At 31.0% G+C, this 23,865-nt stretch overlaps 1 protein-coding gene and 1 long non-coding RNA gene across 2 annotated transcripts in view; one reads left to right on the forward strand and one right to left on the reverse strand.

The window, feature by feature from the left end:
- The first annotated feature begins 555 nt into the window (after positions 1-555).
- Positions 556-12,945, forward strand: LOC106462446. Its single transcript, XR_001290991.2, has 2 exons — positions 556-738; positions 12,700-12,945. It is a non-coding gene; the product is annotated as an uncharacterized LOC106462446 (long non-coding RNA).
- An 885-nt stretch (positions 12,946-13,830) lies between these two features.
- The window catches only part of LOC106462447 (SWI/SNF-related matrix-associated actin-dependent regulator of chromatin subfamily B member 1-like), a 19,833-nt gene continuing 9,798 nt past the window's right edge, over positions 13,831-23,865 (reverse strand). Inside the window, exons 5-9 of the mRNA XM_013922368.2 lie at positions 20,886-21,013; positions 16,722-16,888; positions 15,514-15,704; positions 14,620-14,751; positions 13,831-14,003 (exon numbers count right to left, since the gene is read on the reverse strand). Of these exons, the coding sequence (XP_013777822.1) occupies positions 13,964-14,003; positions 14,620-14,751; positions 15,514-15,704; positions 16,722-16,888; positions 20,886-21,013 (658 nt within the window). The 3' untranslated portion in view covers positions 13,831-13,963. The remainder of the gene's footprint in view (positions 14,004-14,619; positions 14,752-15,513; positions 15,705-16,721; positions 16,889-20,885; positions 21,014-23,865) is intronic.

The raw sequence follows: 23,865 nt of genomic DNA on the forward strand, positions 1-23,865 counted from the left end.
TAAATATTCAATACATTTGTCTGCCAAACTTTCTCAACTATGGTTTTTTATTTCGAGAAAAGATAAAAAATTTCCAATGGGAAGACCATCTTCCGGTGATACATAACCTACAACAACAGTCAGTTGTTGAACATGAGAAAGGTCAGGTGTTGAGTCAACTAACAAACTGAAATAACCTGGTTTTTTTAGGTCTTCAAAAATTGACTTCCTGACTTTTTTTTGACATAAGCTGAATTAGCTCATCATAAATTCTTTTTTGACAAGTGTGCAAATGAAAACCGTTAATTAATAATGTAAACAATTACGATTGGTTATGAGACTCTCCAATTGACATTTCATTCATAAAAGAGCAAGTTATTCATTAACAGAACTTTGAGTGTTATACGACTTTTATCGGATAAACGATTTACGGAACAACTTTGTAATCAAATACAACAGAAATGTATTTTTGTTGTTAGTGCATAACTGAAAGACGTAATGAAATAAACAATAATTCAATCATATTTCACAGTTAATAAACTCGTAATGACAGAGGGCAGCACTAACTTCCAACACTATAGCCTATCCTTTAGTAGATAGAGGTCAGACGACGCCATGGCTGGATTTGTGACCAGAGTTTATCATACTATTTTTCGTCGATCTTCATCATATGCTCTCGCCGTTGTTGGTGGAGTTTTCTTTTTCGAAAGAGGATTTGACATGCTCGCCGATAGTATTTTTGGGAATATCAATAAAGGGGTAAGTAAAAGTAAGATAGACCATTTCGTTTAACTTCAATTAAAACAATTTTGAATTTGAGCTCATATCATAGTCATACTATGACTCGTAGTATTACTACTATTATTAATAGTATTGGTATTTGTAATATTTAATTTCACTCAATTTACCCTGAAATTGAAATCTACTTTTTATTTTTAATTATCTAGATATGTAGCTAACAGGTTGAGACTAATTTAGTAACTAATTAGGTTAAGCTCCATTCACTAAACTAAACTAAAACTATTAATAAATAAATGAAAAAAAAAGAAGAAATATCTTAAAGCCAGCCCTTATCATTCACATATTTATCAAGTTTTCTCTTAAACTCATAGTGATAGGGCTGGGAACTTTAAACTTTTAAGTGATTTACAGCAAGTGAATAAGGTTTTGATGTCATCTTCTGTAGCCAGTACAACGATCTATGTCTCATTATTAACTAGTTTATATGCTTTGTTTCGGCAGCGTTGTGCCATTTGGATGGTATTGGTAGTGGCTAGTATTTGATACTGGGTCTTCTCGACTTAAGCTCTTGGTAGTAAGGCTGGTGGGCATTTCACTTGCCTGGGACTTCCCCTATATTAGGATTTGCATTAGCTCTATGAGGGAGCTTATGTGAGCCAGCGCATAAGTTGCTCCCTGCTCATCACCCCCCCCTCAACATATGAGAAGAGTGGAGGACACAAGTCAAGTATACCTATTAGTAGGGACTCCCAGAAAATTATAGTTCCCAGCCATGGAAGTGTGTGAAGGTGAAATTGCAGTTGTAAATATAAAAATCTCACATAAATAAAATACTAATTATTGTACACCAATCAACAAATAGAAATATTCTACAGCAATAATACATGCAGAATTCGCATGATATATTTCAAGGCAACTGTACTCCCAGTAGTTTAAAATTGGCTTTAAAAAATATTGCAAAAATAGCTAAAACCATTGTCTACCATTTGTCAGTGACCAGCGAGCAAATACTAAAACCAAAACCAGGGTGTCAGTTGGAATTGGCCAGACCAATAAGGATCAGTGAAACATCAAATGATAGCTCTATTCATGCTCTTCTTTGTTCTGGCCAGTTTCATTGGGTCCAGAAGCATTTACTATTTGAAAACACACAAATACAACTTAAAAACCATTTAAAATTCCTTGTAGTCATTGAATTGATAGAAACAAGGGTACACAATAAACTTGGTGTTGTGGACTACATAATAAATAAACTGAAACATAGATATGTCTGTCCAATTCGACCAGATAGCATGTCAAAGAATGATAAATGGGGATTGTAAACAGCCTATATGCTGCCTTGGCAACATGTTGCTTTACGTCATATCAGTTGTAAGCAGACTATGTTGTCCTGACAGTAGTTTGCTATATGTTATATCTTTAGGTGTGGCTATGAATGATGTATGAATTACATCATGACATGATGTAGAATGGGTATAGGTTACTACTGATATGTACCTGTCAATTACGGTATTTCAAGTTTCAACCAATATGATTACAAAATCTCACCTATTCTTTCATAGGTACATAAGTAAGCTCATACTTTATTATTAACATTTGGTTATTGTCAGTTTTATTTATCCATATAATATGAATACATGTGTATGAGTTTCAAATGGATGGACATTAATGGGACTACATTTTATCTTGCCTTGACACGGGTGTCATGCAGTATCATGTTACCAGGTAAAGTGATAAATCACTGACATTTTGTTAACATTATTTTAATGGAAAGGTAGTGTGGAGTGAAAGGCCTTTTTTACAGGCATGATTTGAGTTGTTTTCCATTAATTATGTACTAAATGATTAAACTTGCAGTGTAAATCTACTACTTTGTGACTGTGGAACCCGATAGTGTGTGAATTTTTGTTATTTTCATTATTTAAATAACACTGAAACCCCCTACTATCAACCCTTCTAGTAGAACTAGACTGGCACTATGTGATGGTATTCGTAGTGGCCAGGATTTAATCCTTTATCTTTTTTATATGTAGTTATAAATGTTAGCATTAAGTGGTAAAACATACTTGCATATTAAGAAATCTTTCCATTTTGTGAAGATTATAAAAGCAACCACAATAAATTCATGAGACACTTTGATCAACTTCATTGTATCCAACCTGAAAAAATATATATATACATAATATAATATTTTGGGACAACATGGGACCTATTGGTCCATCCTCAAAACTAAATTAAAATTATTGAAAAAATAAAATAAAATTTTAAACCAGCCCTTTTCATTCATATACTTATCAAGCTTTTTCTTAAACTCACTTAAATTTACTGCCTTTACAACATTTGAAGGCAACCCATTCCAAAGGCCAACCACCCTGTTAGAAAAATAAAACTATCTTAGCTGAAGATGACTCCTACCTTGCCAAAATTTATATTTGTGTCCCCTAGTCCTACTATTCTCATTGTTAGATATAAAAAGATGATACATCAACACTATCAATTCCCTTTACAATCTTAAACACCTCACCAGATCCCCCCTAACGCTTCTTTTACAGATATTACAGCCTCTCATCATATGACAACTCCTTCATCCCAGGCACCATTCTAATAACCCTACTCTGAACCCTTTCCAACAATTCAGTGTCCTTCCTAAGGTAAAAAGCCCAAGACTGAACACAATATTCCAGATGTGGCCGAATCAGTGACCTGTACAATGAAAGTATAACCTCTTTAGGCTTGTATTCAATATTTCTATAGAAACAACCCAAAATTGTATTTGCCCTACCACTAGCAACAGTACACTGCTTGGATGGCTTTAGAGACTGATTGATTATTACACCAAGATTCCTTTCCTTTATACCACTATTAAGGTTATTCCCATCCAAATTATACTTATAATTCAAATTCTGATAACCCATATCCAGCAATAAAATTCACAATGGAAATAGAAGAAAATAATATCCTTGTTACCAAGACATACAACTAATATACCACAGGAGTTTACAGAAAACCCACAAATACTGATAAGAATCTTGATCATTTATCTAAATACCCCAATAGTGTAAAAAACAGAGTTATAGACTGTTTAATTTTCAGAATGAACAAGATATGTAATACAGAAATGGCTAAGGAAAAGGAAGAAAACATACTTCTAAAGCCCTCTTTGACAATGAATATCTTCAACACTTGATAAAGAGAATAAAGATAAACTTGAAAAATAAACAAGAAGAAAATTACCGACACAGCTATATTCCCCTATGTAAAAAGTCTGAGAAAAAAAAACTATTCATAACATCATTATGGATGTAGACTCCCAGTGGATTGGAGAAACAGAAAAAACAGCTAACAAAAGTTAGAATTAGAATCATAATAGACAGTCATAGCAGAAAAGACCATACGCTGAAATGTCACATGTAGCTGCTATGGCCACAATGGTTGTCACATTTATTTCAAATGCAGATCTTTCTCGGACACCTACTATTCATCAAACACTTTTTTCATTCATTTGTTACCTTTAAAATAAAAGTTTTACAAGCTTATCTATTTTGATGATTGGATACATAGTCTGGTTCCAAAGAAATATAAAGTTTTATAGAGACAGACCAGAAACCAAATGATAGTATAAGCATAGATGGCAATCTTATATCTGTAATCGTCTCCTGATTTTTCCTTACACTGCTTGAAATTTACTGTCTGAACCTTACACAAGAAAGAATTTCTGAAAGAGCTTCTCAGTAATTTCTATCTTTTAAAGCTCTGAATAAGTTCTGTATATTTGGTTATTAACTCTGAAGAGCTACTATTACTATCATCCAGGTTAACAGAATTTTAAATCTTTGGGGTATAGACTTAAAACCTTTCAGAAGTCTGAAGGATTGGAGTGTGTAATTTAACCCTATGCCAACAGGTTGGTCAGTTTGACCAACCTTGTAACCACCATGAAACTATGTATACTATAACTGAATGTACTAAGAGTATCTTCACAAAATTTGCTAAGCTTTTAGTATTTGTGTAGGGAAGCACATTATGCTAAAACAGTGCTTCCCAAACTTCAGTCATTCGTGTACCACCTTCACAATTTTTGCCATATATGCGTACATAATATTTTTCTTTAAATCAACTCACTTTTTCATTTAAATAAACTTATTTTAAAAGGAAATTTCATAACACTAGGATAAATGGAAAACCAGTATCACTTACCATTATATTTATTTCAAAACATTATTTTTCTCATCTCAAAATGACATAGTGAAAAGAAAATCAGAATGCATGCTACAAGTAATAATATAGTTTTTAACCACTGATCCATGATGGGTTTAAAAAGAAAAAAAATAAAACAATCGTGCAGACACACAATCATAAAATGAGAATCTTCATCTAACATTAACTAACAAACATAGTTCTTGGTATGTCTTTACACATTCTCTCTGAATAGCAGCTAGCCAATGAGCCAGATGATGAACAAAACCTCTGAATAATAGCCAAAGCTTAATTGTCAGCAGATAATGTAATGAACTCATTAAAATTTATTTTTTCTTTGAAATTTTTTCTAATACGTATTAAAATAAATATATAACTATCAAAATAAAAGTTGTCTGCGTACCACCAGAGGCACTGTCGAAACATGTAGTATGTATTAAACATTTTTATTATGCTTACAAATCACCGTGTCTTTTATATATACAAGCTTTTAATAAACATTACAAGTATGTTGTACACAAAAAAATCAGATTTGTTAATAAATTATTTTTACTAAATGTGTGTCTTAATTTACAAAGCCTTTACTGAGTCAGCCTTATGCTAAGAAAAAAAATACTTCTTTTCATCTTAGTTTCATATTTCATTTGTATAACCTTCTAATGAACGTCTTTTTTTTTTTTCATTGGAGCTGTACTTTATCTCTTTATTTTCTCTATCCTAATAGCCTCATTTAAAATTTAGTGAAATCATTGATGTGCAGTTAAATGAAAAGTTTAAAAACATGAAATAAAATCAGAAATACTTTTTGACTTCAGATTGTAACAGGCAATTAATTATTTATCTTAACAGCTTCAGGCCTCTAACTTTTCATTCAATTTTATAGTTTTTTAAACCATGTCTAACTGGCAATCAAAGCAATAAATCACTGTCAAGATTTTAATTTTTTGTTATATATATATTCAACAAAATTAAATAAAATGAAAAAGTTTGAAACTTATTATGTTAGATAGAAAAATAATTTTGTGATGATCTCACTTCCTGGAACACATGCAAGCTGCTTTTGTATGACAAAACTTAATACTCTGTTTAACCATTTGGAACTTTTAGGCCTTTTTTACTAAGGTGCATGATTTAGCAAGCCTGTTTTTTTTCTCACTATGTTAATTGTCCAAAAAATAATGTAGCTTTCAAATATGCATTTTAGAACCCAAAAACTTTATTGGGCAGTAAAATAGAATGTCCCAAAATCACTAACTTAGCTGGCTTCCTAACTAACACATAAATAGGTTAAAAAATTCTATGACTGCTCGAAGCAAATCTTTATTCTAAACACATCAAACTTTCCTTACAAACTATCGGCTTTGACCAATAAAACAAAACAGTCATCTGATTTATGTAGTTAAGAATATGCTCTTTCTGTTGGGCATACACATGTCCAAAAGCAATGATAGAGAGGATTATGGACATTTCTTAAAAGACAGGAAATGGGAGGGGCATGTCATGTGGGTTGAATAAATATAGTTGTACCTCAGTAAAATAAGAAGGGGTTGAGACTTTATATTCATACTTGTAACTATGTATAGTATTTGTTTATAATTGGTTGAACAGTCTGAAGCCCTTATAAGGGAAGATGATAAATCTCAAATGAGAAGTTAGAAGTTGTGTAGATTGATATTTTTAAATATTTCTTTTTTAAATTAAGAAATTAAAATGCAGATAATATAAAAATAAATTATAAACTATGTTTATCAAGGTATATTGATAATAAAGTAGTTTAATTATATTTTGTATTTAACCTAATAAAAAGGTTGTGACATGTATTCTGCCCCCACTACCACAAATATGTGAATAGGATAAACCAAAACTTTCTTTATTTTGTGTCCTGGTGAATGTACAGTCATGTATCCTGTATTTAAAATGAAAAATGCATTAGGTGCTGTTAAGAATAAGGTGAAGTTGTTAGAGATCAAGAAAGATTAAGTTTTGGTCATCTGTCTAAGAAAAACAAAAATAAACAGTTTATTAGAAGAAAAACAAGTACCTTACAAGTAAGCTTCATGGTTTCTCTACAGTAGTGAATAAAAACACATCTCCATCATTCAATGTAACACTTGCATCAGAGATGGCACGCATTAGTTTTCGGTTTGAACATACACTGATGTAGCATTTGGATAAAACTGCTTTTAGACTTGAACAAGAATTTGTGTTGATGATACTACTTCATATTTCATGATCACTAAACTAGCAATTTACTGAAATTTAAGGTGGGGTGGGGAATGATTAAATGAGGATATTCCTATTGGCTCTGCATTAAAATCTTTTCAGTCTTGGTGAAATCCTGCATCACACATTGTGCACAACTATTCTGTTACTTGTCTAATTACATTAGTTCAAGTATGCACTACAAAAAGAAAATCTTTTATAATTCTTGTCATTAAACTATATTTATTACACAATATCCTGAGCTTGAACAACAGCAAGTTTAGTTTTCTAGTGTAACTCATTACAGAATTCTTTATTACAAACATTTCATGATAATTTACTTCTCTCACCCACATCTACAGTCAAGAGCTCAAATCAGTACAAAAAAATTACGCATCTAACTTGGACCTGTTTTGATTGTGCTTCTTAGTAAACCTCATGTTTTCCTTTTTTTTTCCCTGCAAAGAGCAATTTTGACTTTTTAAAATTTTAAATTCTAATTTCAAATGGTTGGTTTTATACAACTTAAAATTATAAAAAATGCTCTAAAGTTATCTTTAATAGAAAAAGTATTTATATTTTTTTACCTCAATTGTACATGTCAACCAAATCACAATTAAATCCTCTAATATAATAATATGCTTATTTTTGGTATCAAATGAAAGAATATTTATCCAAAAAGGCACAATGAATCTGCTTTACCGTGTAAGTAATTCCACATTAGGAACAATATATTCATTCCTATCCCTGCATCTTTTAAGTTATTTGTAAAAGAGAACTCCACATCTAATTGTCAAACCAAAGCTATTCTTATCAAATAAATATCCTACTGGGATAACCTTTAACTGATGTCCACAACAAAACAGAATTGGTATGATTCCATCACCTGAGATGGTATCCATAAGGTACACAGGCTCATTCATATAAAACCCATTTATTGTAACCATATTTGAAAGATGGCAAGGAAATATTCCTGCAAAGTGGTGGACAATACATTATAGTGCACAAAATCTTATTTCATTTTAGAATATACACTCCAGGAATACTTTGCTGAATCCAGCAAATATAAAACTTGAACAGATTCTACTGATAGTAGAGACATTAGATAGTGTTGAGATCCCCAATATTATTCACCACAAGTTGTGCCAAAATACATTTAAAATGAAAAAATGCATTAGGTGCTGTTATTTTAAAAGAATAAGGTGAAGTTGTTACAGATCAAAAAAAGATTGAGTGTTTGGTCATCTGTCTAAGAAAAACAAAAATAAACATAGTTTATTAGAAGTTGCTTTAACTCTTTGAAGAAAAAACAAGTATTTTAAAGTAAGTTGATAAAACTTGTGTAAGATTCCTAGAAATACAGTAAAAGGATGTTCAGATAATTGCATTAACTGTGTGAATTTTTAGCCGCTGCCAAAACTGCGCAAGGGAAAAAAATACAAGGTTGGGCCAAACTAAGGCGATTTAAATAGTGCAGACTATAATAGATTTGAGTTCGAAGCTTGCAATGACAGCAGAGATGTTAATGAGGATTGAAGCATTTATATAAATATAATAAGAGGTATAGCTACAAAACTATTATATCAATTATATTAATTGTCAATAGGCGATCAAAATCAGCACTATAAACTATAATGAACTTAATATAAATTCAAATTGTTTATTTCAATGGTTGAGATGAAGATGCATATAGTTGGATATAAAGTTCTAGATTCCAAGAATAAGTGAATAATATTGTATTTATTTTGTGGAAAAAAAATGTGTTGTAGTCTCTGAAATATTGTTTGTTTGTGAATCTCCTCTCAGTCAAAGGATTTATTCAGTTAATATTGATTTAGTGTTAAAAATGTAACATACAAGTTTTATTAAATTTTAGTCATGAAGGGTTTAACCTGGTCGATACAGGTAGGGGTGAGAGGGCATGTCCTCACATTTGTAGACTTACATTCAACATTTTATAGATGTATGTCAGTAAGTTTGGCATAAAATTGTAGATTATAATTCAAATTTTAGTATTATATATTAGTTAGTTTCTTCATTTGAATATAGATATAAAATAAAAGGGCTAAATATCGATTTTTTTGTGTCATGCGGCCTTCTGGGTTTGGTCAGATTACATTTTATGTTGCCCACAATACAACGTCTAGTTTCGGACGAATTAGAAACTCAAGTTTCTGATAGTAGCAAGCTAGAATATAAAATAAGAACCTCCTACCTTTTATATTTGCTGATATTTAGCAAATCCATCATATTGGCTCTGCTCAACAGTTCATCATTTGAGAAGACTTGTTTAACTATGCCTGCTTTTATATACCAATAACTTTATTATCAATCAAAAGCTATACATTTCTTTTACATAATTCTGTCACTTTTCCCAAGTTATTTACGAGAGATAAGCTCGTAACATTAGAAAGTTTGAAGAATTACTATCAAGGCTATTTTGCAAATAGAAATTATATTTTTTTAGACCCAAATACAATTTAGTTAGGAAGTCTGATAAATTACAGCGGATTTTTGGGGTATCGGTTATAGTAATTTATAATTTTTTGTATTCCAAAATGCCTGTATAAAATCTATAAAAAAATTTCCATCTCTATGTGAATTTGGATGAGGCTTAGCAAGTATAGCTCACATGTGTCTTTCAAGTAGTTCATAGCATCGTAACTAGTAGAGATCATTGTTTTCCTAATATTTTTTATTTGCTTTTTCTATGTTTGAAGAAAAATAACTGACATTTAAATACTTATTTGAAAATAATATATATATATATATATATATATGTAATGTATGGTAGCCAAAATGTACTATATTTTACAAAAGAACTTGTGTTATTTTTCTACTTGTTTACATTGAGGTAGAATAAAAAATTACAATCAAGAAGGCTAAGCCAAGAATACTAGCCCAATCAAAATGACTCATTTACATTACTGGAAACAACACACATTGGTTACGGTGTAAGCAAGGTAATATAGAAAACGGGATGTTCATAAACATTTACACCTATACCAACACTAAACCCTGACCATTCAGGAAGATAACTTGCATCCAAGTACTGAACAAGTTATTGAATTGAATACAACGTTGTACAGAGCTATATAAATATTTTTTCTCACTTTTATAAAGTACTTTAGACAATTCTTGTTGCAACCACTGTACTGTAAAGAAGCTGACAAATTCTACCCCACTGTGTTCTTGGAGCCAGGATGCAAATAGATTCTGTAGGATAAATTTGCTTATCAACTTATTGGATTGGCCCGGACTTTCAACAAAATCATAACATAAACATTTTATAATACTATAGACAAGTGTTGTTGAAACCATTATACTGTTAACATGTTGATAAATCCTACCCCACTGTGTCTTCAAAGCAGGGAAAGTTCTGGGAATTGCACAGCATGAGCTTATTTGATATTGACAGTGTCAAACAAAGTAAGAAGCGGCAATTCATTGCTTTATGTTCAGCAGGTTTGTACTTCAGCTGCTAACAGTAGATAAACATAGGAAATAGGTGTGAAAAGATTAGAAGAAACTCTCGGGAATTTTACTTTGTAACTTAGTGATCTATACTGATAAAAGACAGACAGTACTATTCATTTTGTTTCGTCTAGTTTCTAAGTCAGCTCCTACCAATGAAATTATTACAGAAAATAAGTGTGAAAAGGTGAGAAGTATAAACTCTTTGAGCAATATAACAATACTGGACATTGCAACCTTTATTTTCATTATACAACCTGGAGGATCAAGTACAATGTTACAGTAGAGAAAATAACAGATAAAATATAAAGTTTTGATGAAAAGTGTGTTTGATATTTAATTATGAGGTTATTCATTTTTCATTTGTTTTCATTATAAAAATAACTAAGATAATGAAAGAAAAATAATAAATCTTCAGAGGGTATACTAGCAAGTAGCTTGTGCGTTACGTTATTTGACACAGTAATGTGAGCTGCACATGCACCACAATTTTCAACTTGTGTCAGGGTATTTCTTGTCAGACACAGTTCAAAGGTCAATAAAACTAAAAATTTATAAATATTAATAGATGTATACTGTTACAAGAATTAAGCTATTTACAATAAATATTTGTGGTTTTCTGTCACAATTTGCAGTCATTCTAGAACAAAAGTTAGGGTAACTAGATTTATTTCCTAATTTTTATGATGGTTAAGAGATCAGTCAAATTGATTAACACCATATAAAGTTTGATGGTTATTTAGGAGGATATAGAAATTATGCAAATGAAACTTACTTTGCATGTTGGATAGTCAACATTCTGAAAGAAAAATTTCATGAGAAAATCTTTATACTTAATTAAAGCCTTGTAATGTTTACCAAGAATTTGTGAAGATGCACATACATCATGAAAAATTATAGTATAATGACTCTCATGGATACATTTGTGGTTACAAGATGGGTTAATGTGTTATATTTCTTGGTCTTAAACTACTACTTACACGTCATCCAGTAAAAATGTCATTAGAAACACAGAACGTTTTAAATAGTTGAGATATAATTTATCTCCTTAAGTGGTACTAACAGATTAGTTTTCAGAGCAAGCTCATTGGTTTTATTTCTTTTCTATAACTTGCTCTTTCCCTTATAAGCCAGTTTTACAAAGTTCATGTTCTCCGAGATTCTTAAAAATGGCTTCCTAACCTACTGTTTTCAAAATTATACTGAACTTTACAATTATCTGAAGCCACAAACTGTGTGTCATTTACTTTTTTACTACTATTAACCAACAAAACAATCAGAAAAGTAAATACAACAAATGCAAACTAGCCACTTATTGGGAAGAATATTACTTTTAATATCCTTAACTTTTTTTTAGTTTACATTACCACAAAAACTTCTGCTTGGTATAAGAAATGCTTATAGCTTTTGCTTGAACCCTTCTTAACTCATTGATAAAGCATGGGTTTCAGTATACTAGTAAGGAATGTGGTAAGCTGATAAAGTTTATAAAAAATAATGGTAGATTTTTCATTTTTCAAATGTGTACAAAAAGAATTCTATTCAATTGTGTTGTCAGTAACTTGTTGGTTGTGCATATTCTTTAATTTTTCTTTGAACTGGAAAAACTTTTTGGACTCCATGTTAAGTCCTACAGTTATGAGCTATGAACAACCCATGGTAGGTGTTTGGCATAAGCCAGGAAGGTCATTCAGTCACAAACTAGCTTTTCTTCTTCCTTACGAGTTTATAGGAAAAGATTTGATGTAATGTTTGTTCAAGTCACCTTAACTAGACCTCTCCAGGCTAATTTCAGGTAACTAGTTAATATTAGTCTACCCAAGGAGCATACATTATGATCTATATTAATCTATCTTTTATATAACTTTTCATCCAATCTTTATGAGCCTGGAGAATACTCTGACTGACTGACAAAACACTACTATGATGGTTTCCTTTGTTCACAGTTACAGACCTGAAACATTGTTCCAGAACAAAGAAAAATAATTTAAGTATTTATTAAAGTCCAGTATTTAAGAGAGTTAGATTGCGATTTTTTTTTTACCACCCAGAATTATTTTATTGTATACTTATATGTATAATAGAAATTTTAATTTCTCTTACCAGAAACTCTGGAAGGACATAAAAATCAACTATGTACAGGAATAAGGAAATAATCCTGTTAATAGGAGGAACTCCTTCAGATGCAAAAAAATGCTATTGTTTAAACATCTTAGATGGCAGTGAAGACCACTCTGCACCAGTTGTACATTCATCATATTTTCATCATAAAGATTGCTTGTCTGAAGAGATTTAATCAAATGTAGTAATGTATAGTAAAGATTAGACCAATTGTTGAAAAATAAATTTGAAGGAAAAAAAAAGTTTTGTACAGTTATTAATATATCCAAAAATGCTCAATGTTATTTGTGTTTTTCATATTTTCTGAAGTATATGGGTCTTCAAACTAAATTCACTAATTGTTTGAACTCTGTGATTTTTATGGCATAACATTTAAGAATGTATTTTTTAAGTTCTTTAAGAGTTCTCATTAATGCTGAAAATTTCTGTGTTAATCTGTAGAATAGACCTTACAAGACAGAAAACTAAATGATAAAGGGAACAAGTCAAGCCAAAGTACTTTATGCATTAACCTCTTTAGTTACACCCCAAAATTGTTTGGACATATTCAGTAACACATTTAACTTATTCTTTACAAGTAGTCAAAAAGAGTTAAAATCTCTAGATTTTTACTTAAAGTTCAACACATGTTTATATATCATGTGAAGGCAAATTACAAAATTGAAAATATTAATAAGTAACACTTTTAACCAAAACTCTTTTTATACTAAATGGTTCATACAGGGCATTTTTAAGGGCATGGAAAATGAAAATGATTATCATGAACTAATGTATAAATTATGTGATTGAAAATGATTAATTTAACCAATATTTTTAATTTGAATTAATTCATGTAAAGTCGTGCTTAGCACAATATAATAATTCCCAGTATCAAATTGTTAGTCTTCAGCTATTAATATATCACGCTACACTGATCTGACCAAACTGGTTAGTTTTGTGTGATGCTCCATGATTAACACTAAAGTAATCCCTCAGTTTTCACTTTTCATAGAGTTGGTGAGGTCCACTGTTAGTTTCATTATGAAATTAAGTCAAGAAACAAGATTTATTTTCAGTCTTTGAATTTTATGATTTCCTAGGTGTATAAACCCTAAATAAATGCAAAACCAGTCTATCTTAGTATATTGACAGTTACACATTGTTTACAAAAAATAAAAAATGAAGAGTACACGATTTTATAGTAATACAAGAATCACATCTCTAATAACATTCCACAAATTGGTACTAGCTCGATGTGCTCCTAATGGTTTCACCAGGCAGGGGCTGTGTTTGCTAGTCTCCTCATCCTCCTGCAAAAATAAGTTATTTTAACAGGTCAACCATTGTAACTTTTAATAAATGGAAAGTGTACATGATGAGCACAGAATGATACTTAAAGTGACTGAAAATAAATTAAAAGTATTCAAGAATGGTGTGTATTTTGAATAGTACAAGTAATAGTGATACATTTAAACCACTGAATATCCCACTTGTTTTCTTCCAGTAGACTTTCAATTGATATTTACAGATGATACAGTTATGACAAAAGGTATTTACGTATCCCATATTTCATAGGGTACCACCATCATAATCAGTTGGTAGTGAAAACAAACTATCAAGTTAAATAACTACAATTGTATTTCCTAGAACAACCCTAAGAAAATGTATTTAGAAGAATACAATAATAGTTGTCCTGGAAAACACACATCCACCCACTAGAAATAGTGTGAAACTCTTACAAAAAGAAAATAAAAAGTGCAGCTATAGTAACTTAAAATTGGAAAATGTGGAGTATGTTCAGTAGAGCTCTATAAATGAAAAAAAGGTGATCAACCTTTTAGTCACGTGTGGAAATTAATATCTTGTAACTAAACTCGTGCTCAACTAATTAACAAGATTCATAACTTATTACTACTGTACACTCACCTCGTGTTTCGGTCTTGATCTCTTATCTTTTTCTCCATCTCGGCATCAGTCAAGGTCTCAAGGAATGGACACCACTGGTCAGCTTCTGTCTGGCTCCGGAAAGGAACATCTACTGTAGGCAGAGGAGCCTCACTAGAAATCAAACTGAAGCTACAGTAACATACTTCCCATCTAAAATAAGGAATCTTGTAAAATGATAAACTGTATGTTTCAAATCTTGTGTTGATTTCAGAAACATTTTATGAAAAAGTTTTTACAAACTGACATTGTATTTAGGTGCTTCCTCAATTGCTCTGTTTAAAATGCTTTTCTAACTGAAAAATAACTTGTTGAACATTCCTTAAATGTTCCTAACCTTTTCTTTTAAACTGAGGCTCAATACTTAATTTTGTTATCTGGAGCATTATAAATCCAGAAACATTTTTGTACTTAATAGAAGAAGTAGAACATTTTACAATAACATTAAAATTTATTTACTTAACATTTAATGAGAAACTTGCCCTTGCAGGACATTACATAATTTACCTCCAATCAATAGTGAGGATGCATTACTACTATTCTGTTGGGTATATCCCAGTTTGCTACATTACAGTATATATATAACTTTAAATTACATCACATTTGTTTATTTTAATGAAGCAGCTTATGTTTCATGTATATATTTATGCTTCCATTTTAGAGATCCTTTGTGGCCCAATTTTGGGCCACAGAATTAAACTACTAGTTTATGTACATCTTACCAAATATTATTTAATTTACCAATTTACTTGTTTATTTCCACAAACATCCTGAGATAATGTATAAATGCAGACTGCAGAGCAGATAATTATTTCTATCAAGAACCTATTGAAACAAGAAACTTTCAAATATATAATGCTACATATCAACTCCTACCTGAATGCATACGTCCTCTGGTGCCAAGAAAGCTGACCACGAATACTATAGGCTATTGCAGTTACAAACTCCCCTCCTAAACCAAGTTCTGAACAGAGCTTTAGGGCAAACTGTTCAGGACTGTTTTCCTTCTCAGACATGTCCCATTCAAACTGATCAACCAAGGAGATGTTGCCGACATGGATGTTTAACTACAGAGATTACAGAATGCATTAAACATTTTCAAACTGGCTACTAACAATCTGTAAGGCTGATTTTTAACTGAGGTATACATAATTGAACTTAACATTTGAAATAAAAAATAAAAGAATACAAAACTGTGCATATGTACATTTTCTCTTAAATTGGTTTTATCTACACAGAAAATGTTTAACTTTATATGCAATGATTTCATATATAACTTCTGATCAATAAATGTAACAGTCCTAGTATGAACTGCTTATACAATTAAATACATTTAGGCAACTCTACTTAATTTACTTTTTTCAATTGCATGTAAGAAACATTTTTACAAAATAGAATGAAGTTGTAAATATATCAAAGCAAAATTTATAAAATTGAAACAATTTTAAACTAATAAAATAAACATTTTTGGTTGGTTTGGTTATATAGTCCTTTACTTACCACTAATAACTTAAAATACTGGATAATGTAACATACCGCCACGATTAGTTATCTATTATTATTTAGTGGACTAACTGTTTTGTTTTGTTTCTTCACCGAAACCAAACAAAAATATTTATGTTCATTTAAATTATTTTTTTTCCTGATAAATTATGCCTTTTATATATTTGGCAGCACCGATTAGCTATGAATTTAATGAAACTAATTGTTGCAATGGGAGATTAGGTCTCTACATCATCTTTTCCTCACTGAAATTCATGTTTTGGTAAAGGAAATAAATTAACAAATAATAAAAATAAATATTATTTAGAGATTATAATTTCTTCCATAATACTTTAATATAACTTTCACTAAAAAACATGAATGGTAAAATTTAACAAACCTTTCTGTTATGTTACAGAAATAGTTGAACATCTGTCTTTTTCTTTATAAGTTTGTAAGTGGATGAAACCTCTTTTTTCTATATATGTAAATACAGAAATATATATTCCCTATTTTCTAAATTCTAAAATGGTCTAAGCATTAAAACTGGATATCACCTTAATACAACAGACTGTACAATTTACAACTTAAGTTTCTTCTACCTTAAGGATGACCCTCTGATCTGTCTGTTCATCAAGAAGATTATCAGTGGGAAAAGCATCGATCTGTTGTCTTATAGACTGTGCAATAGCTGGAACAAAGGATAGTGGTGGCAGATCTAAATCATCACACAAAACCTCTGCAAACTGCTCTGGAGTGATGAGAGAATCTGAAACAAGCATTTTTTTAAATATCTTTATCAAAACCATACAGCTTGAACTCGTTAATACTATAAAACATACCCAACAACAAAAAACACAGCTATATATTTGCATTTAACTCACAATGAACTGCACTGTATAGTACATTTTGCTGACATTTAAATCTACTATATAGTGCTGTGGCATAGGGCCTGTTCTGGAGTTGAACGTCTCTCCCCATGGTAGAACAAAACACAACAATATTTTTAATGCATTTGTATGTTAGAAGTATGAAATGGATGTTTTTGAAAAAGTAACCCTTTTTCACATGTATTTATGCATGGATATTCATAAGTACCCTAGGTAAAAAAGACGTGCTGCAGAATGCCACATTGAAAATCATGAAAACTGTAATAACGCTGTCAGTTTTTGTGATATCTTAGCAAAATTGGTACCAACATAATGACTTTCAATACCGTATGTCATAATTCATATTACTTGTACGATTAATCTGACATTGTGATAAAATATGCCATTTCTGGTCATGATTTTCTTGAATTTATACCCTAACACTATTTATAATATTTCATCCTTTCAGGTTCTCTTTTCATAGAACAAGGCACAACTATATTTTTCTGATGTATTAGTAGCTCATAAGTCCATAAAAATGGCTGTGAAATAATTAACCTGTTTTGACATGTTACTAAACATGGATATCTACAAGTGCCTTTGTCAAAAATTTCATCCACAAAGCTGTGTCCTAAATCACTAAATCTGCAATAATATCATCAGTTTTTGTGATATCTTAACAAAATTTGTACTTGTGTGAAGGTTGAAGTAGGGCCTTTGTTATTTGACTATAATGTTGACTGACCAACATTTCATGTCAACTCATACAAGGTTTATTATTGGTGTTTTATTGAGCTTTTAACATATATCTGTACCAAGGTTGAAGGAAGACTGGCTTTTTATACGGCAAAATAAATCATATATATTGTAGTGATATGACAAAGATTTCAATGTTTGGAAGACTAGCAATATGTGGAAGAAAAAACTGTATGTATAACATGCATTACACCTCACTCAAGGAACTTTTTTGTGTATGTATTAGGATAATGCCAAGTGCAATTATATATACTTTTTTGCATGTTTTGTGAGTGTCTTTCACCTTACTTGCTGCTTATTCAAATCAGGATTGTAGTGAATTAGTTAACCTGGAGTTTACTGTCTGTTGTTCTTTCTAGTAGGTTGACCAGGGATTTACATACAAAGGTTAAAGATGGATTCAGATCCATCAGGTTATTAAATCATCTTTCCTTTGTGATTCATACATGTAGTTGTTGGATCTACTTGTGTATGATGATTGACACAATTTGTGAAAGGCGACCTTGGTTTTGCCTGGAAGAATATCAATCTGTAATGGCCAAAATAGGTCATACATATCATCCTTCCTCATCTCACTGACACAAAACATAGCTTTAAGTCCTTCTGGAGTTAGATTCTGCACAACAGTGTCATTGTCTTTGCACTTTGCGAGTGTTTTCATACATACAGTTTTTAGCATCGAACAAATGAGCTTTTTTATCTGATGGATCTGAATCCATCTTTAACCCTTGTATGTAAATCCCTGGTCAACTTACCAGAAAGAACAACAGACAAAAAACTCCAGGTTAACTACTAATTCACTGCAATCTAGATTAAGGTTCATGTTAAGCTAGTTTGATCAAGCCATTCCTGATTTGAATAAGCAGCAAGTAAGATGAAAGACACTCACAAAACATGCAAAAAAGTAACTGAAATGAAATTATTGATAATTAATCAGTATATATAAATTATTTTGGCATTATCCAACTACATACACAAAAAAGTTCCTTGAGTGAGGTGTAATGCGTGTTATACATAGTTATTTCTTCCACATATTGTTAGTCTTTCAAAAATTTAAATATTATCATATCACTACAATATATATAATTTATTTTGTCCTATAAAAAGCCAGTCTTCCTTCAACCTTGGTTCAGATATCTGTTAAATAGCTCAATAAAACACCAATAATAAACCTTGTATGAGTTGACATGAAATGTTGGTCAGTCAACATTATAGTCAAATAACAAAGATCCTACTTCAACCTTCACACCACTACAAATTTTGTTAAGATATCACAAGAACTGATGATATTATTGCAAATTTAGTGATTTAGGATGCAGCTTTTTGAGTGAAATTTTTTACAAGGGCACCTGTAGATATCCATGTTTAATAACATGTCAAAACAGGCTAATTATTTCACAATCATTTTTATGGACTTATGATCTACTAACACATCAGAAAAATATAGTTGTGCCTTGTTTTATGAAAGAGAACCTGAAAGGATGAAATATTATAAATAGTGTTAGGGTATAAATTCAAGAAAATCATGAACAGAAATGGCATATTTTATCACCAAGCCAGATTAATCATACAAATAATATAAATATCCATTTCATACATCTAACATGCCAATGCATTAAAAAATATTGCTGTGTTTTGTTCTACCGTGGGGAGGAGTTCTCCTCCAGAACAGACCCTATGCCACAGCACTATATATGACTATGTTCAACATGCATTCAACTGTATTGTATAGCAAACTTATCTGACAGTGAATATGGTTTTATTTAAAGCCATGGGTGCAAGCCTATTGAAATGATTAAACAATTAAGAATGTATTCAATGACCCCCCATTCTTCAGTATTGATGCTTTCTCATACGTTGGACACAAAATGCTTAAAATTGCAAGAAATAATATAAAAACATATTGTAATTCCTGAAATGAACTATACCTTTCTTAGCTTTGCACCTTTGGCTTTATATTGTATCTAACTGTACTGTGTGATATATTTACCAGATATCAAAACTTTACAATATGATATGCTTACATGGCAGAGGGTTGAGAATATTGTATTAAAATAATTTTGGAGCTTCATCTTTTAGTTATAGTCCATGTTGCCATGTTTAGTGATGCCCTTTCTGATAACCATGCCTTTTCAGAACCTATCAAATTTTGGTGGCATAATACTACTTGTGAAGCCCCAAACAATATCGAAATATAGTTCTGATACATTCCATTCCACCACAACTTTATATTGGCTGTGGTTGTCACGTAGCTTTTTTTTTATACTATATACAGTTGTAATTAACTCACAACAAATGTATTGTAGAATGTTTTCAGGACTTCCAACTGTACTAGATATAGATAGTATTTTTACCTGGCATCCAACTTTAAAATAAACTAGTAGAGACCTGAGAAACATTTGCAGTCAAATTAGTATCTTTATTGCAACAGTACTTCTTTAATTACACGATTTCTAGAGTAATACACAATAATACTAATAGTAGACATGAAGATCTGTAAGTCCACTTGTCTTAGGCCTAACATTTGTTAAGCTGTTATTAAGCACAGCCTGTATTTGATAGAAAGATAAATTAACACTAACTTGTGCTTTAGTTTAGTTAGGACTAAACTTCACTGTACTTCATACTATCAATAAATAATCATAATTTTCTACGATCTAACTATATGCCTTTTTAAAAACTTTAATCAGTATCTAAGATGTTGTATAAAATGTCTACTAAAGTATATTTACATCCACTTTTTGTTTATATATATACTGAAATAAAGTGTGTGTGCATGCATATTTAGATAGTAAGGTGCATACGCATTTTCAGAACACACAAAAACTGATAATTAATATAATGGATAAGTTACTTATTCTATGGTACTTTATTTGACATCCAACTGTACTGTACCATACACCCACCTGGCATCCAAATTTAATGCATGGTATATTTTTATCTGACATTCAAATGTCCAGCATGCCAGTCTTATTTGATCCAACTCTAATATATGTTATATTTATCAGAAATCCAATAGTACAGTATTGTACAGTTAAAATACATCAAGTTATCACCTGTCATAACTACACAAGCCAGTCACTGTACTGTAAGGAAAGGTAAGGAATAAGTCCCAAGCACTCTTGGATTATAAAGTAGTACCATTTTTGTTCCAAGTAAAAGTGTCTCTAAGCTTGTGTCCATCAATCTCCATGTCAAGTCGGATTGGGACTAGAACTTCTGGCTGGGAAGAGTTTTCATGGATAACAGAAGGATCCAAATCATCATATCTAAGAAAATGAGACATTCACTAAAGATATGAAAATATTTTAGAAAAATATAACTCAATACTAGTTCAACATTATATTAGCAAAGAGAATGTTATTACATTTGATGAACATAGAATAATATTAGGTCAAGGAGCTGTTAGTAAATTGTTACATTTAATAATAATAAAATATATTATATTGGTAAGCATCAGCTCAATATATTTAGTGTATCACTGTACTGTGCTACAAAACAAGTAATTCACCTGACAAGGGCCTAAATTTTATTATAACAAAAACCTTCTTAAAATTTCAAAACATATGTGTTTAAAAATAGAAAAAGCTTTATTCTAGGTTAGTAAAAAAGAAAATGTCAACTTCAAACTAAGTTTTCTGTTAAAAATGAGAGAACTAAATGCCAACATTTGATAACCCAATACAAATAATGTTATAGCAGCGTCTCTTCCTATGTAATGTCAATGACACATGAAGGGGGATTGAATGGTTACAAACTTATTCCACTTCTTATTGTACACAAATAAAAATGCTTCCCATAGAAAGCATCCAATGACATGGAACATTTGAGTGGAGTTTGGGGATTTAACTAAATTATTCAACTTCAGTAAACAATATCAATGAGACCTCATTCACGCAATCAGCTGTTTCATTGTAACTGAAGATATGAATAACTGTATATAGATGACAAATTAGGAAAATTTAACAAAATTTTGGTTTTGTTAGCTGCAACTTTCCAAATATTCACGTTAAATTAGACTTAACAATGGAAATAAATAAAGCACTAAATATCTTTTCTGCAAATAACAATGTTCTTGACATTTTAAAAATACTTTTAGGAATCCTCCACAAAAAAGGATGAAATGTGTAATTATTATATTAGGCTTAACAGTGTCATCAAAAGACTACTTGCATTTAGTTTTGATTATTTATTCCCAGTCTACAATGGTTAAAAGTAGTGTAAGTATTAAGTGCTCACAGTTTGTTAGGTGCAAGAAGTGGGTTATATTTAGGAGTTCGGGACTAATGTGCACATTTAAGGAAGTTAGTATCGAAGCAGTACAATTTGCTTGTAGAGTTTGTAGATTAGAGGAGGAATTGGAGGCTGTTTTAGTGATGACTTTTAGGAGGTTGGATGAAGTAATAATAGGGCTAGTAGTAATAGATTTAATTATAAAGAGTAGGCTCTGGTAAAGAACAGATTTCAGCCTTTGGCTTGTGTAAAGAGGGAGGGATAGCAAAAGGGATAGGAATGAAAAATACAAGGATGTTATTCTTATAGGAGATTCTTTAGTATGGCACATGGATGAGATAGTGTGTGGGGTTAAGTAGGGAGAAAGGAACAAGAGTGGAGGATATAACTGATAAAGCAAGTGATATAGTAAAGGGTGCAAGTACAGATACAATCTTTATAGTGCACATAAGGACTAATGATATAGATCAAATGAGCTAATTGTTAAGTACAAAGCATTAATAAAGGCATCTAAAGAAAAGGATCATAATAACTTAATTCTGTCAACGATACTGCCGAGACTTAACTGTAGGGTTGAAATTATAAGTAGGTCTCTAGGGCTGAATTCAAGGCTTAGGTAAATATGTAAGAAAGATCAGGTTGGCTAGTTGGATTTATAGAATCAGTTCAATGGGAAGAGGGAGCTTTTTTGGAATGGATGGTTTCCAAGGGCTATTAACTTAACTATAAGGGCAACTTTAAACTAGGATTAGTCAGTAGAGAGGAAGAGGATAATAACGAAAAAATATGATGTAGAGAGGGGTATGGTGTGGGAACAAGGTAGTTTTAATGATAGGCTAAACTTTTATTACTGTAATGCTAGAAGTATAACAAGTAAAACTTTAAAATACTGGTCAGTACAGAGGATTTTGATATAATGGGAATAACTGAAACCTGGCTAAATGTAGGCATTTATGATGAAAGGAACTCTTTTGAAACACAGGGTTATCAGTTATTTAATAGGGATAGAATACTAAAAGCAGGAGGAAGGGTGGCTTTATATGTAAAATATAAGTTACAGTCTGTTCAAGTTGAGAATATCAAAGCTAACAGAATGAGGTTGAATCTATTTGGGTTTCTGTTAGTGGTTATAAGGGGAGAAGGCTCTTAGTTGGAATTTGTTACAGACCACCAGATGAAATTAATTAAAAACTCTATAGGGTGATAAATAATCCAACTATTAATGAGGTTATAGTTATGGGAGACTATAATTTTAGACATACAGATTGGGAAATGTTAAAAGTCAAATCATGAGATTTTTAGAAACTGTTCAGGATGGATTTCTTCAACAATTGGTTAGGAAACCTACAAGGATCAATGCTATTTTAGATTTACTGTTAACTTCTAGAAATGGTTGACAGGGTGGAGATTGGGAAAAAGTGGAATACAAGTGATCGTTGCTCAATTAGATTTGATGTTTGTTTGCATATGGAGATAAGGAATTTTGGTTCCAAATTTCAAAAAGCAAATCTTGAAAAGATAAGACTACAATAATGCTCTGTGAATTGGGCAACTTAATTAGATGGAAATACTCATCAAATGTGGAGAATTTTTAAGTATTCAAGATAAGTTTGTTCCTTATAGACAAGAGGGTGGCTACAAGTAAAAATTAATGTTAGCTCAAAAAGGATACGAAAGATAAAATTGAAATAAAGCATTATAAATATAAATAGCTTAAATTTACTGCAATGAGAGATTATAGAAGATCAAAAAGTTGGTCAAAAAGGAAACTTGGAAATCAAATAAACTACATGAAAAAAAGGTTGGCTGAAAATGTAAAAATTGTAAAGATTTCTCAAAATACATTAAATGTAAGCAACATTTGGAATGGGTGTAGGTTTGTTTGTTT

This window comes from Limulus polyphemus, unplaced genomic scaffold, assembly GCF_000517525.1.
Source record: "Limulus polyphemus unplaced genomic scaffold, Limulus_polyphemus-2.1.2 Scaffold1167, whole genome shotgun sequence".
Lineage (NCBI taxonomy): Eukaryota > Metazoa > Arthropoda > Merostomata > Xiphosura > Limulidae > Limulus > Limulus polyphemus.